The sequence below is a fragment of the Pangasianodon hypophthalmus genome, chromosome 2 (assembly GCF_027358585.1).
Source record: "Pangasianodon hypophthalmus isolate fPanHyp1 chromosome 2, fPanHyp1.pri, whole genome shotgun sequence".
Taxonomy (NCBI): Eukaryota; Metazoa; Chordata; class Actinopteri; order Siluriformes; family Pangasiidae; genus Pangasianodon; species Pangasianodon hypophthalmus.
Genome location: NC_069711.1, coordinates 9,627,215 through 9,640,352, shown reverse-complemented (window position 1 = coordinate 9,640,352; position 13,138 = coordinate 9,627,215). Strand labels below are relative to the sequence as shown.

The following is a 13,138-nucleotide window of genomic DNA, read 5'->3' as shown; positions in this document are numbered from 1 at the left end:
TAAACATCCAGAAGGTTCCGCCGCACCCATGGGTAGGACCAGGGCCTTGTCCAAAACCGCACTGTGCAGCACTCAATAGTGTGCCACAACAATAGCACGACGGCGGGCTGTGTTCATACACTCCACACCGGGGTGCGGTTCAGGACGCGCGCACGGGCGTGGTCCTCTGAGCTAATGGTGCATCAACCAAGCAGCCTCCATGTTACAACATGTCCGTGACAAATTCAGCAGAAGGAAATGTGTCAAAAAAATTCCGAAAAAAATTCCGAAAAAAAAGCGTGGGAAAGAAGATATTACTATTAATTTAAACACAGTTAGGCCTTGTAAAGGCTTATGTGTACATACAGCTGGGTGACAATTAAATAAAAACAACAACATAAGTCTTAGTAAAGTTTGAGACACTCCAAGCCACCAGAACAGCTTAAATGCACCAGCTTCTCCAAGTGTCTAGACCTGAACTGGAGAGATGAACATCATCCAAGATGAAGAAAGATGTTCCTTGTGGTATTTTGATGATAGTGATGGAAAGTGCTGTCAGACAAACCTGTCCAAAATCTCTCAGATGTGTTCATTTAGGTTGAGATCTGATGATTGTGAAGTCCAGAGCACATGTTTGACGTTATTTTCAATTCAGTATGGGGCCCTGAGTAGCCAGTTTCACAACTACCATTACAGTGGTACTCCTGCCAACCATGACATTATACATGTCTCCCATATATGAGGTAAATGAATGGGTTTATCAGTCCTAAAATCAAGTTTTCAAATACATTTGAACCAAAAACAATCTGAATAGTAGGACTGCACCCTTGTGGTGTGAGTATTTCATTGCAATTAGGGATTCAATCACTTTCAGTAACTGCTTTATACTGGTCATGCCATAGTGAAACCAGAGCCTTTCCGAGGAAGACTCCTAGGATGGGATTCCAGTTCATCACAGGACACCATGCAGATACACGTTCACAACCTCATTCATACTTAGGAGCAATTTCACCATAGCCAATCCACCTACCTGCATGTTTCTGGGAGATGGGAGAGGACCATCTATAATATACTGTATACAAGTACCCACTGATCATATTTAAAGACAAATATCAGTTTTGAAGTTGTAAGAATAATTTATTTAATCTAAAAAAAAAAAAAAAGTGCATGTGTTGTAACAACTGAACTCATGGAACTCGTGAAGTGAGTAACATTTAATGCATATAGGGTTTACAGAGTGTAGACAACTGAAATGTATGAGGTATACAAACATGGATACATGAAACTGACATTATGTTAAGTTTACTTAAGTCCTTGGTCAAATATTACAAACCTGTCTCTGCATTCAACATTCATAATGTGTACGTATACAGTAAATATATTAATGTGTGTGATAAAATAGGAGTTAATGATTACAGTACAGAGTTAAGTGTAGATGCTATTAAAAGACAAAAAATACAAATGTATAGTTTTTATCTATTACTATTTGTGTAAACACAAATACAAATACAGGTGATAAGCAGGAAACATCTAATATAAGGAGGACAATAAACTAATCTAAGAAAAATGAGTGGTTATTAGAATCACCTGCCCTGCAGGATTGAGATCAATCCTTTATTTATTTATTTATTTATTTATTTAGAAACAAAAAAGCAATTTCTACTGGGCCTGATAAATAAGAGTTTTGTTAGATCTGAAAAAAAATGCATAATGCCAACATAAAAAGCTTATATGCCTTAATTACTACAAGAAATAAGGTGAAAAACCATTAAATAAGAGGAGTAACTGGCCTATTTTTCTAATGGGACATGGAAATGTACAGTATGTAAGGGATAAAACATGATGGAGTGTGCTTTTATAAGAAAATAATCAACAGTGAGGTGAGGTGATGATACAGAAAATTAAGCAACACCTTCTGACCAATCAGAATCGAGAATTCAGCAGGGCTGTGGTATAAGTTTGCTTCTGCAATGTTATTGCTTACACTTTGGTTACTAATTTCTTTCAGTCTTGTTCCTGATGATTGTTCTCTATTTGTGACTAAGCAAGATGATTGGTCCAGTCAAATTCCTGAGACAGACTTCCATCTATGAGCTATATGCTGGGCTGCAATCTCATCACTCAGAACAAGGACACATAGTATTACTAATCAGAAGTGCCACTCACATGCTTTTTTGCCTGTGGTGCTAATAGCTCCCTCTTGTGGAGAATCTTCAGCCTACTAAAAGTGAGTAAGACAGCTAGTGAGAAATAGGCCCCGTTCACATCTGGCATTAACACGTGTCCTGGGTGATCCGATCATACGTGGACAGCCGAAACGTATACCCACTCGTTCACACCTGGCATCTTCAGTGATCGCTTGTGATTTCATATATCATTTATTACGTCAGTCTTCCACGGCATTTATTTTTAGGCAGAAATGTCCCACGAATAATATTTCATGCACCTTTCATTTGTCAAACATTTGGTAGTCTAATGAAACTTAATATAAATGAAATAAATGAATGAGATGAGATGATGAAAGAAGCTATGAGAAGCAGCTGCTTGCATCTCTGCTGCTATCATCACCTTTACCCATTAGCCTTGCAGCGGAGAGCTCTACCATTCAGCGCCATTTCCGAAAAGGCTCGCAATGATTACATGATTTCCAGCTAGGGCAATAATCAATTAGTTGGTCCTTCGTTGCTATCCCCGAGGCCTCGGGACGCATTTACGTTCACAGTACAAAAGTAATGTGGTCCTATGCGTCCCAGACCACCTCCGAATGTGGTTTGAGTTCGCACCTGTACTTAGCGCTGTCCACTTGTGGTCCGATCACCCAGGACGCATGTTAATACCAGGTGTGAACAGGGCCATAGAGAGAATCAGGTCCATAGGACAGATTTGGAACCATCTAAAACAAGGCAGATTCAGTGAGAGTGGCTCAGCTGAGCCTTGTTTAAAGTCTATGAATTAAGAACACATGTCAACTTGCTAGAAGCAAGGAAATATCCCAGAAATTTAGTTAAGTGGTTCAGCAGTGTTCACAGGCTTGAATCTTGGTTGATCACTCTTCTGACTCTACAGTGTCAGGTTCCCTTTGAGAATGGTCCTCACCTATAACCTCAGGTAGCTCCTTCAGATGTTCTTGCAGGCTGCCTACTGCAATCCTCATCTGGTCCTCTGCTCCTTGTAGAGACTTCACCTCCATGCTGTAAAAGATGTACAGGAAGGCAGCAGAGAGAAGGATGGCGAAGCACAGCGCCCCCAGTAGGTAGAAGGAAGCTTTGGGGAAAGGCTGTTCAGCTCCCAGGGAGAAAATAGGCACAGCAGCTATGGCCATCTCCAGCAGCAACAAGGCCAGGCCCATAAACCCAGTGCGTGCAGCCGTGTAGCGCATGCGCTCAGCACAATGCAGGCCCACCTTCACCTCCGTACGAGCCTCGGTCACAATGTTTATCAGCTCAGAAATACTAACTAATAAACAATAAAAGGGGAAACAGACAAAGGATTTGACAGGATGACTCAGGAGAATCTAGTGAAAAAAAATGTTTTCTAAAGTTAAGCTTCATTACCTGCATTGTAATCTTTTTCTTCCTTCTCGTCTTTCAAAGGGGAAAGCAGCAGCTCAGTGCTGAGAGCTTCATGGTCTGAGTAAGGGAAGTCATACCCAGGAACAGAGCCCTTGGTAGTGGACAGAGATTCACAGCTCACATCCACTCTCCCTGATCCCTGTTAATAGAATACAATTGCTATTTGGGATTTTCTTTGTTAGTCATAAGACTAAAATCTTAAACATTTTAATCCTCATGTAAATACTGTACAAGTTAGCCAAACTGTGGAAGTATGCAAATATGTATCATGTTACACTAAGTGAAGTTTATACCATAAGCAGTATTCCTTCTGGCTTTACATGGATTAATTTTGCTTTCATACAACAATACACTCAGTTGTCAGTGCATTATGTACACCTCCATTTTATCTGCACTCAGATAAAATTAATTTATCAGATAAACCTGCCATATAGCAGCACTTTCACTTCTTAATTCCTGTTTTATCTGAAACACTTGTACTAGCGCATGACCCACTAAGAATTCACTTTCAGTGTCAGCGGTGAGGGTAGACATCACGTGCAGCAACAGATGGGTTACAATCACTAATATAAGTATACCTACAAAACACACCTGTATGGTAGGTGTATGAATGTAGGTGTAATGATGTGATCTGTCCAACAGTAAAATCAACACATTCACCTTGAATAAGATGTAGTCAATACGGATTCCTCCTCCAAACGGAATAAGTTCATGAGTATTTGTGAAGGGGTTGTCTGTTATATGGGTGAATCCCTGTTCACATCCCTGAAAATTCCACACAAATGTAAAGACAATATTACTGTTAACAACTAAGTCACAGCCACAGTAAGACAGATTGCCTGGACATGACAAATACATCACATCATGTACAAGAGTACTACATGAGTACTGTTTATGTACTCACATCAAAGCTGGCTGTCTCAATGAAGCAGTCCCGGAGTCCACTGTATCTGCGCAGCAATCTCACGCCGAGGTCTTCAGGGTGCATGTTCAAATCCCCCGCTAGTATCACCACATCTGCCCCAGCACATGTGTGCCTGAGTGGGAGGAAATGCAGACTTCACTTCAAAATGAGATCCTTATCAATATCAAATGAAAAGCATATCCTCTTTTGCGATGCTTGTTTTAAAAAGGAGAATGTGCATTTTGATTCAATAGTTTTTTTTCCTGGTGTTCGAATATATAGTCATGGATGCATGTGTGTTAATGTGGCCCTCGGTTAAACTTTCTATTAAACACAACAGAGCACACAGCTAAAGGCGTTACAGTTGTGATTCAGCCCTGGTACTGCTACTCAGTGTAAGGCTGCTGTATGTGAGCAGAATGATGTATTTATTTATTTATTTTTTGTTTATTTATTCACTAGGGGTAAAATAGAGGAATAAACATTTCATCTGCAAGCTGAAAATGTGATGCTGGAACCATGACTCTTTCCAAAATAGCCAATTTAGTGGTTTCACAGTAACAGGGGTGAATCCTTATGCAATCACAACTTTTCCATTTTCTTATTTGCAAATAATTTTGCAAATTATATTGATTTTATCATGGGCTATTTTATGTAGATTCATAACATAATTTAAGGGGCTGAATACTTAGATAAGCGACTGTGTACTGCATATATGGTAAGACTATAATTTGGAAATGTGTGTTTGGTAATGAACTGCAGTCTGTTTAGTTTATGCAGATACACATTTAAGAGGAGATTTTGATGTATAATTGTCCATTAAACTGACTTTTTTGGTCTGGTCTTCCTGACAATGGACTAAGTGTAATGTGGCCTGTTATCTAAAATGAGTCTGACACCCTGCTCTGAAAACAAAGAGTGGTTTAATACCGTATAAAGTTTTGGAGTTCCCAGGCCTGCACCACTCTGTGGGGGAGATAGGAATCTTGCTCTCTGGAATACTCAGCATGCAGCTGTTGGGGAAAAGAGACAGCGATATAACACAGGACTGAACACACACCTACACAAATACAAAAACACTGTTTCTGGACTTACGTGAGTGACGTAGACATGCACCATCAATCCACTGATTTTCAGCAGTAATTTCCCAACAGCTTTACCCCCGAACCAGTCTCCATGATGGGCCTAACACAGAAGAGAGTAGACGTTGACAGTCATGCAGCTTGTCATGTTACGGAGAAACACAAGACCCTCCACCCTGAAGACCTCCACCCGGAAAACTTAAAAGTACCATCTTACCGCTGACTTTTACAAAGTGCTGACACACTAAACAGCTCCTTACAGAAAGCTTCACTACGATTATCAACGATTAATGTTTTTCTCTGTTAAAAACATGTTTTTTTACTACTGAATTATGTGGAGCGTCTGCCATACAAGTGCCTGTCAACGATTTGTTACTATAGAAACTATAACATATTTTAAAGAGTCCATTAATAAAAAAAAAAAAACATGTGATTTGCCTTGCAGCTGAAACTACTGTCAGGAACATGCTGTTACAAAAAATTAAGAGAATTATAGAGAATTATAGAGAATGCACTGCTCAAATTAATGATTTGGTCTAGATAACAGCAGCAGTCTAATCAAAAGGATCTGCCAAACTGTTATTCGTCTTACCGGAAGAACTTTTGAAAGCAAACAGTCTCACTGTACTCACCATGTAGGGATAACCATTTAAGGAGTATTTGTACAGAAAGACATCATGGATTCTATGTCTGGAAAAGACCGCCAGTCCACTCCCAAAAAATCCACTGAGAAGCAGAGGTTCAAAGCAACTAAGTATATGTTATAATATAACAATGAAAAAACCAAACTTTTTGTTCCTGATTTCTCATCACAATGAATCTCTAACTTTTTTGAAGCTTTAGAAGAGCTTTAAGAGTGGCCATGCTTTTTCATGCTAATTTTATGCACACAGGTATAAACCAATAAGACTATTTCATAAATAACATTACCTCTTACACAACATATAAGTGTAAACTAATCTTAAATACATAAATACAATGTTTAGATCTTACCTTTTAAAATAATGGGAATGAGGATGTGTGCTGCCAAGCTTGGTTTTCAAGAAGTGGAAGTCTTTTTCACTCCAAACCTATAACAAAGTTCAGGATTAGAAGAAGCAAACTGCAATCTCAAACTTTTTTTTGCTTAATCTGAGTTTATTTCTCCTGAATAACATGACTATACCACTTCCTTCAATACAGATGAATGTCATCAGCACTGTTCTAACCAACAAACATGCATCATAGCAGAGGGGTTATCATGTACCAAAAAAATGCCTCAGAATGAAATACTAATAACTCAATACCTGAAATTGGAAATCTGAATGAATCAGTATGGAAGGCAGGGAATTAATAACATTATAATCCTATAATTATTAACCTAACCATGTCAGAAGCAAAGTCCTTTTAGTATTACATAGTGTCAATAACACTCTGTTGTTGTGTAAAGACAGATGGGTGATGTTCCACAGCCTTTAATGAGTATAACTGAGCTACAGTATGGAACCATAAAGCAATAAAAACCCACCACCTTTCCAGCTATTAGGATACAGACATGGAAAAAGACAGGACACACGGCCTTAAATAGACTATCCTTGAAAGTTTTTTTACATTGTTGTAAAGAGCAGCATTATTGTTGGCATGGTATAAATATTAAAACAAAACAAAACAAAACTTTATGCTATTGTGCACCCAAGCTGGGCTTTGGCTGTCCCAAATTTCTGTTTCTCTTAACTTTATATTGTAGTGAGTGCACACCAGGATATTTAGGGTGTTAAACAGAGTGGCCTATTGGTGTTATTACATGACGGTGCAATAATACAAGAGCACATTATAGTAACTGAAACATCTTTAATTTTATGTTGGTCAAAGCAGTACTGACATTTCAACATTGGCTATGTTTGTTATCAACCTAATTAATCAAATCAAATCAATTAATTCCGATTACTGATTTAGAATGAACTTTGTACAAGCAGGCAAATCTAAGCTCGGGAATTTATCTGCACATTATGTGCAATTCAAACACAGTGTTATTGTTAGCATAGCACTTCAGCTTGTCAGTCATGTTATAGGTCAACTAGGAAGGTTCGTTAAGAATGATTGCCAAGTTTAAGTTTAATCATCTTTTTGTGTTATATCAGTGCCGGTGAAACATGTTCCAAATACAGACTGGGAAGAAAAAAAAATGTTCATCCAAGTATCCCTGCAGTATCCCCACTATTATTTTAAATCTTTGTAATTTGGTAACACGCCCTTACTGAATCAATTTTTAAACCTGGCCATGTTGGTCAGCATACTAGTCTGATTGTCAAAGCAATTTGAATATTAAACCAATAGAAATTTCATGTGACTTGAACGACAATCTTGGGTATAGGTAAACATAGTTGATGTGGACAAGGTGTTTTAAGAAAGCTAACTTACCAAACTACCTACTTCTCAGACATACAGTACATGCAACACTAGTGGAAAAGGCTACAGTTTAAAAAACAGTCGTGGGTCATTCATAAAAAATTGTGCTGATATGAAGATCATTGTTCACTTGTGTTCACAGACAATGGGCTTTGTTTGTAAATTGCTCAAAGGAACATTTATACAAGAAATCTGGTATTCAAGAAAATCCTATATTTTCAGAAAAAACATTCATTTCCTACTTGTGCTCCTGAGTGTCTGTAAATTTTTACTGAAGACTAACTAATATAAACCTTGACTTGATCAACTTCAGATCTCATAATTTGCATGGATTATTGCACTTTTATTTATGGCTTATACTGTAGAGGTTAAAGTACATGGTTTTATTACAACATTTATCAGACACCCTTATCCAGAGTGACTTACAGAAGTGCTTTGTAGTCTCTATCAAATTACACATCCTCATGCTAGCTCACTTGGTCAGACACTAAGAGTACCATCTCATTTTATATTATTGGCGTTAACTAAAGGATACAAAAAAAATGCGAGCCAACACAAACACATAAATTAAGACAAGTAAAACTAGTTATTCAATTATGACAAAAGAAATGCCACCAGATAAATGGAGGGCATACTGGTGTGTCTGCACGTTGCTGTCAACACCAAACACCAATGACTCAGCTTATGAGGAAAAGGATGTCAGGCACGTGATTTGTACTTTATCGGTTATCAACATATGCACGCGAGCATGAAGAAAATCAGCCTTTCCAAAACTTTTGTAAATCTGGCGGAAAATTTTTGTTTGTTCTGGCTTACGCAAACATTTACACACAGCTTTCCTAAAAAATTTATAAATGAAGCCCACTGTGAGTGCTGATAGCAGCAGCACTGACAAGAGGCATAAACATTCAGATGCCTCAATGATGGATGATTATTCACCTTTCTGTAATGAAATACTGCAGAATAAAAGCACTTTCATGGCCAAATAGTGAAAAAAGTAGACTGATTTTGGATGGTCGAGTAAATCACGAACTCTTTTTTTCACAATACTAAACAACACAAGTATCTACAACCAATGAAAATATCATCCCTGACCTCTGTTCTACTCTACAATGCTGATAAATGTTTTAAGATGTTTGCCGGGTTTAGAGGTGAGAGCGGGACTTAGAGGTGCTGGCTCTAGACATATGTGCATTTCTTAATTATCCCAGTCTCACATGCTGTTTTTTTTTTTTTACCCAATTTTCTCCCAGTTTAGTCATTTTGCCAATTCCCGCCCCTAGCTAGCATTATCCTATCAGAGGACAGCTACAAACAAGGAAGAGTAAAAGTTAGCACATTCTTCCCCCAAAACACATGAAGCCAGCCACCGCATCTTTTCGGACTGCTGCTCATGCTACATCACAGGGCAGCTGAACACATTCTGAGGAAAGTGATATCTACCCTCTTACATATTCATAACCTCACAGAGACCCACAATTGGTTAGTGTTGCAGTGATTGACAGGGAAGAGAGTAATGCAATCCCTCCGACCCAGTGAGCATGGTCAATTTTGCTCTCTTGAAGTCCTGGCCATGGACGGCTGTGGCATCATCCGAATTCAATCTCGCGATCTCCAATGATAGGGTGAATATCGGGTTCTGCAGGATCCCAGTCTCTAGCTAGTTTGTCATTTGCTGTACTGAATTCTGTCACTTGGAAATGGCATCATAAAAAGAACTATTACAATATGTTTCATAATGGTTTACATAACAAGAACACCTTGTTTTGTCTTGCAATCTTTGTTTCTTTGTTCCCGTTCACTTACGAGTAAAATGTTCTGGGTAGTTCTGATGCACACTTCTGCTTCTGATTTCTCTCAAGAAGCCTGCATGCTCAGGACTCATTTGAGTGGGTCCAATATACATTTTCTTTTTTTAATTAAGTGACTAAAGTGTGTGTGTGTGTGTGTTTATCTCACCTCCTGCAGTAATACTACGTCATGCTGCTCCTTGCTTAGCAGATCTCCAATCATGGCATATCGCTGAGCACAGTGCTTACTAAGGTAGCGTATTCCCCTAAAACCACAACCACACACACATATTGACTCTCATAACATTAAACCACATTGCTGACGATACATATTTACCATATATGCATGACAAGTCAATGTTAAACTAGACCAAACTGGACAAGATAAAATTTTATGGTACATTGTGCTGTATCAAATGTCCATACCTCTCCTTTCTAGCATAGTACTGTGATAAACTTGATAGTGGCTTTATCTAAATTATTCAGTGGCTACCCTAGAAGTAGTTAGATTTAGAAGACAAAAGGTAGGGCTGATTAAATTCCCTTCAGTCATTTTTTTCTGTCCTTAAGCAGCTTAGCTGAGGTTACTTTTAGATTTTTCTGTTCACCACAGAAAGCCGCAATGTAAGGTATATTTGTAAGTGTGCTCACCAGCAGTTGAGGGAGAAGATACGTAGTCTCACAGGCATGCTGGCTGTCACAGGATTGAGAGAGAAGTGTGATCCCCTCTGCAGTAGGACCTACTTCAGCAGAAAAAGGAAAAGGTCAGCAAGAAAAAGATGGTGCTTAGTCACATCACATTACCATGAACCTGAAAGCTTGCAGATGTTTTTATTAGCTATGCAAACAGTAGAAACAGTATGAACAATGAGGTAAAAGAGTGTGCTTCTCAAACTTTAAGCTACAAATTGCCAATGCCATATCATGGCAGAAATATGACCTTTTTTCCAGGAAACAGGACACCCAGTTGTACATTAAAACAAATCATTAATCTCTGCTTTATTATTATTATTTATTTTTGTAGGTATTAGACGCTATGTGCGTATTTTTAACATCAGTAATAGCATCTATCCATCCCTCCATTCTCTGTACCACTTATCCTACAGAGAGTCGAGGGGAGCCTGGAGCCAGGGGACACCAAATCATCGCAGGGCACAATCGTACACACACTCACATCCATTCACACACTACAGACAATTTGGAAATGCCAATCAGCCTACAACTAACGTCTTTGGACTGGGGGAGGAAACTGGAGTACCTGGAGGAGGCCCCCAAGGTGGGGTTTCATGGGGAGAACATGCAAACCACGCACACGCACACACACACACACACACACACACACACACACACACACACACAGGGTGGAGGCGGGATTCGAACCCCCAGCCCCACAGGTGCAAGGCAACAGACTATCCACTAAGCCACCCTGCACCCCCCCCCCCCATCTCGCCCCGCCCCCTCAATACTAAATAAAGAATATATACACGAGCCAGCTTAATAAGCAGTTTCAAGGTACATGTGACATGTTCAGGAGACTTGTTTACGGAAACGCGTAACTATTTCTTGTTACAACAGGAAACTATGTTATCGCTCTGTAAAACTGTGTGAAAACATTAACTTTTACTAATGCATAATAAGTCCATTTATCCCAAAACATCAGTAAATGCGTTAGTGTCAGTAAATATGTATACATATATACATATATACATATATATACAAAAAAGAGTCAGTGTGTCAGTAAATATGTAGGCAGGCTGTGAAGTAAAACAATAAAACTATCTAGAAAATGACCTGACAAAACTTTCATGCACCTCCAGCTATGACTTTTCTAACCAGAATACTAATGCTAAAGCTAGCTTGCTAATGAATAATTTCGGCTAGTTCAGCTTAAAGGTAACATAGTTAGTTTACGATTACCTTTAATTGACTCGTTGAAAAAGATCCGTTGAAAAAAAAAGTGTGCACACTAAATGATGTGGTAAGATACACTGCAGATAGTGAGGCAGTTCCGGCTGTGTACTGCGAACTGTCACTGCCGAATAACAGTACTTCGATTCCTTTCCCTGCCGTTTCCGGGTCTGGGTGACGTCGACACGGGGGGCGGGGTTACGCTGCTCATTTTTACATCACATCACTGATCACTGATGAGACTCTGATGTGAACAAAGTAGATGCTCTAAATGGCTTGCCACAATAAATGTCTGGTAACATGAAATATGTGGAGTTGTGAAAAAACTTAGATTGAATAATTTTAGTCTAGGTGTATGTAAACTTTTGGCCTCAACTGTATATAGGAAGTAACTGCAGTGTACTTCAGTAATAATGGTAATGGTGGAAAAATATCAGAGTAGTACACAAGTTTCCAGTGAAACAGAACAAAATTCCTTCATCAGCTGTGCAAGCAGAGTGCTTCTGAGGCTATAGTGAAAAAGGTTGATATTTGAAATGCTTGATGATGATAGATGTCTTTAAAAAAACAGGACATTCATGCCATGGAGTTCTAAAGTTTCAAGAGTGTAGATGAGCTCCTTCTCCACAACCTCTCTTTCTCCTTGATGTTCCACATGCAAATTTATTAACACAGCTACTAATATCACAGGCACAAAATGATCATTTTTATTACACATCACTCCTCGTGCATCACAGTTTATTGTCATTCCTGTAAGAGATGTAATCCGCTGTACATTGGAGAAAGCAAGAGGAGACATTGCAAGAGGAGACATAGACAGAAGACTTCACTGATTTCCCTGCTAGCCACCAAACCACCAGGTGTTTACTCAACCAGTGTTTGCAGGATAGGCTATGCAAGATATTATTTCATCCACTACGTGTTGAACTAATCCAAGGTCAATTCCCCTTGTGCGTCTTTTTCTGGAATGAGATCTTGCTTGACTGACTTGCTTAAAAATAGTCTTATATGCTGGTATATCATCACACCCCTTACTAACCACCTAACACTAGGTGTACTCTATCATGCATTTTGTATAGATTCAGGAGAGACAGAATGAAGATTCCCACAGTGTCGATTGAATTAGCATATTCACAAAGCCCCCCCACCCCCCACCCATATTCACAAAGCCCCCAGAAACTGTGGTGGCCCTTAGAGTAGAGTGTCTATAAAATGACTAGTGGGAGGCACAAAAACAACGATTCCAGATTGGAAGTCATTTTTCAAAATAGGTTTTATAAGCCAAATAATTCTTTTGTCCTGAGGTCATGGCTTAAACCATTATTTTGTTATTATGTTCTACATATTTTGCAGGTTACTTGTACAAGCAAGAAAAAAAAAATCAACTATTGCACCTTTAAGAGAGGCTATTTCAAATAAGCTTGGATTTTATGAGCTTGCTTCGTGAAATACCACCCGGGTCTTCCATATACTATAATGCTCCATTCAAAACAGTCAGATTTATAGTTCTTTCAT

The 13,138-nt window shown here is 38.9% G+C and overlaps 1 protein-coding gene across 2 annotated transcripts; it reads right to left on the bottom strand.

Annotated features, from left to right (window-relative positions):
• Positions 1 to 1,110: 1,110 nt before the first annotated feature.
• On the bottom strand, positions 1,111 to 11,784 carry smpd2b (sphingomyelin phosphodiesterase 2b). Of its 2 annotated transcripts, none has more exons than XM_026929606.3 (11): positions 11,633 to 11,784; positions 10,367 to 10,458; positions 9,885 to 9,981; positions 6,531 to 6,607; positions 6,170 to 6,263; positions 5,551 to 5,640; positions 5,386 to 5,468; positions 4,456 to 4,588; positions 4,212 to 4,316; positions 3,534 to 3,690; positions 1,111 to 3,435 (listed from the first exon to the last, which is right to left on the bottom strand). In XM_026929606.3, the coding sequence occupies exons 2-11, from the start codon at positions 10,402 to 10,404 to the stop codon at positions 3,026 to 3,028; spliced, it is 1,284 nt and encodes a 427-aa protein (XP_026785407.1). In that variant the 5' UTR covers positions 10,405 to 10,458; positions 11,633 to 11,784; the 3' UTR covers positions 1,111 to 3,025. The 2 variants fall into 2 exon arrangements, with proteins under 2 accessions (XP_026785407.1, XP_026785397.1); XM_026929596.3 differs by having other exon boundaries at positions 10,367 to 10,455.
• Positions 11,785 to 13,138: the final 1,354 nt, after the last annotated feature.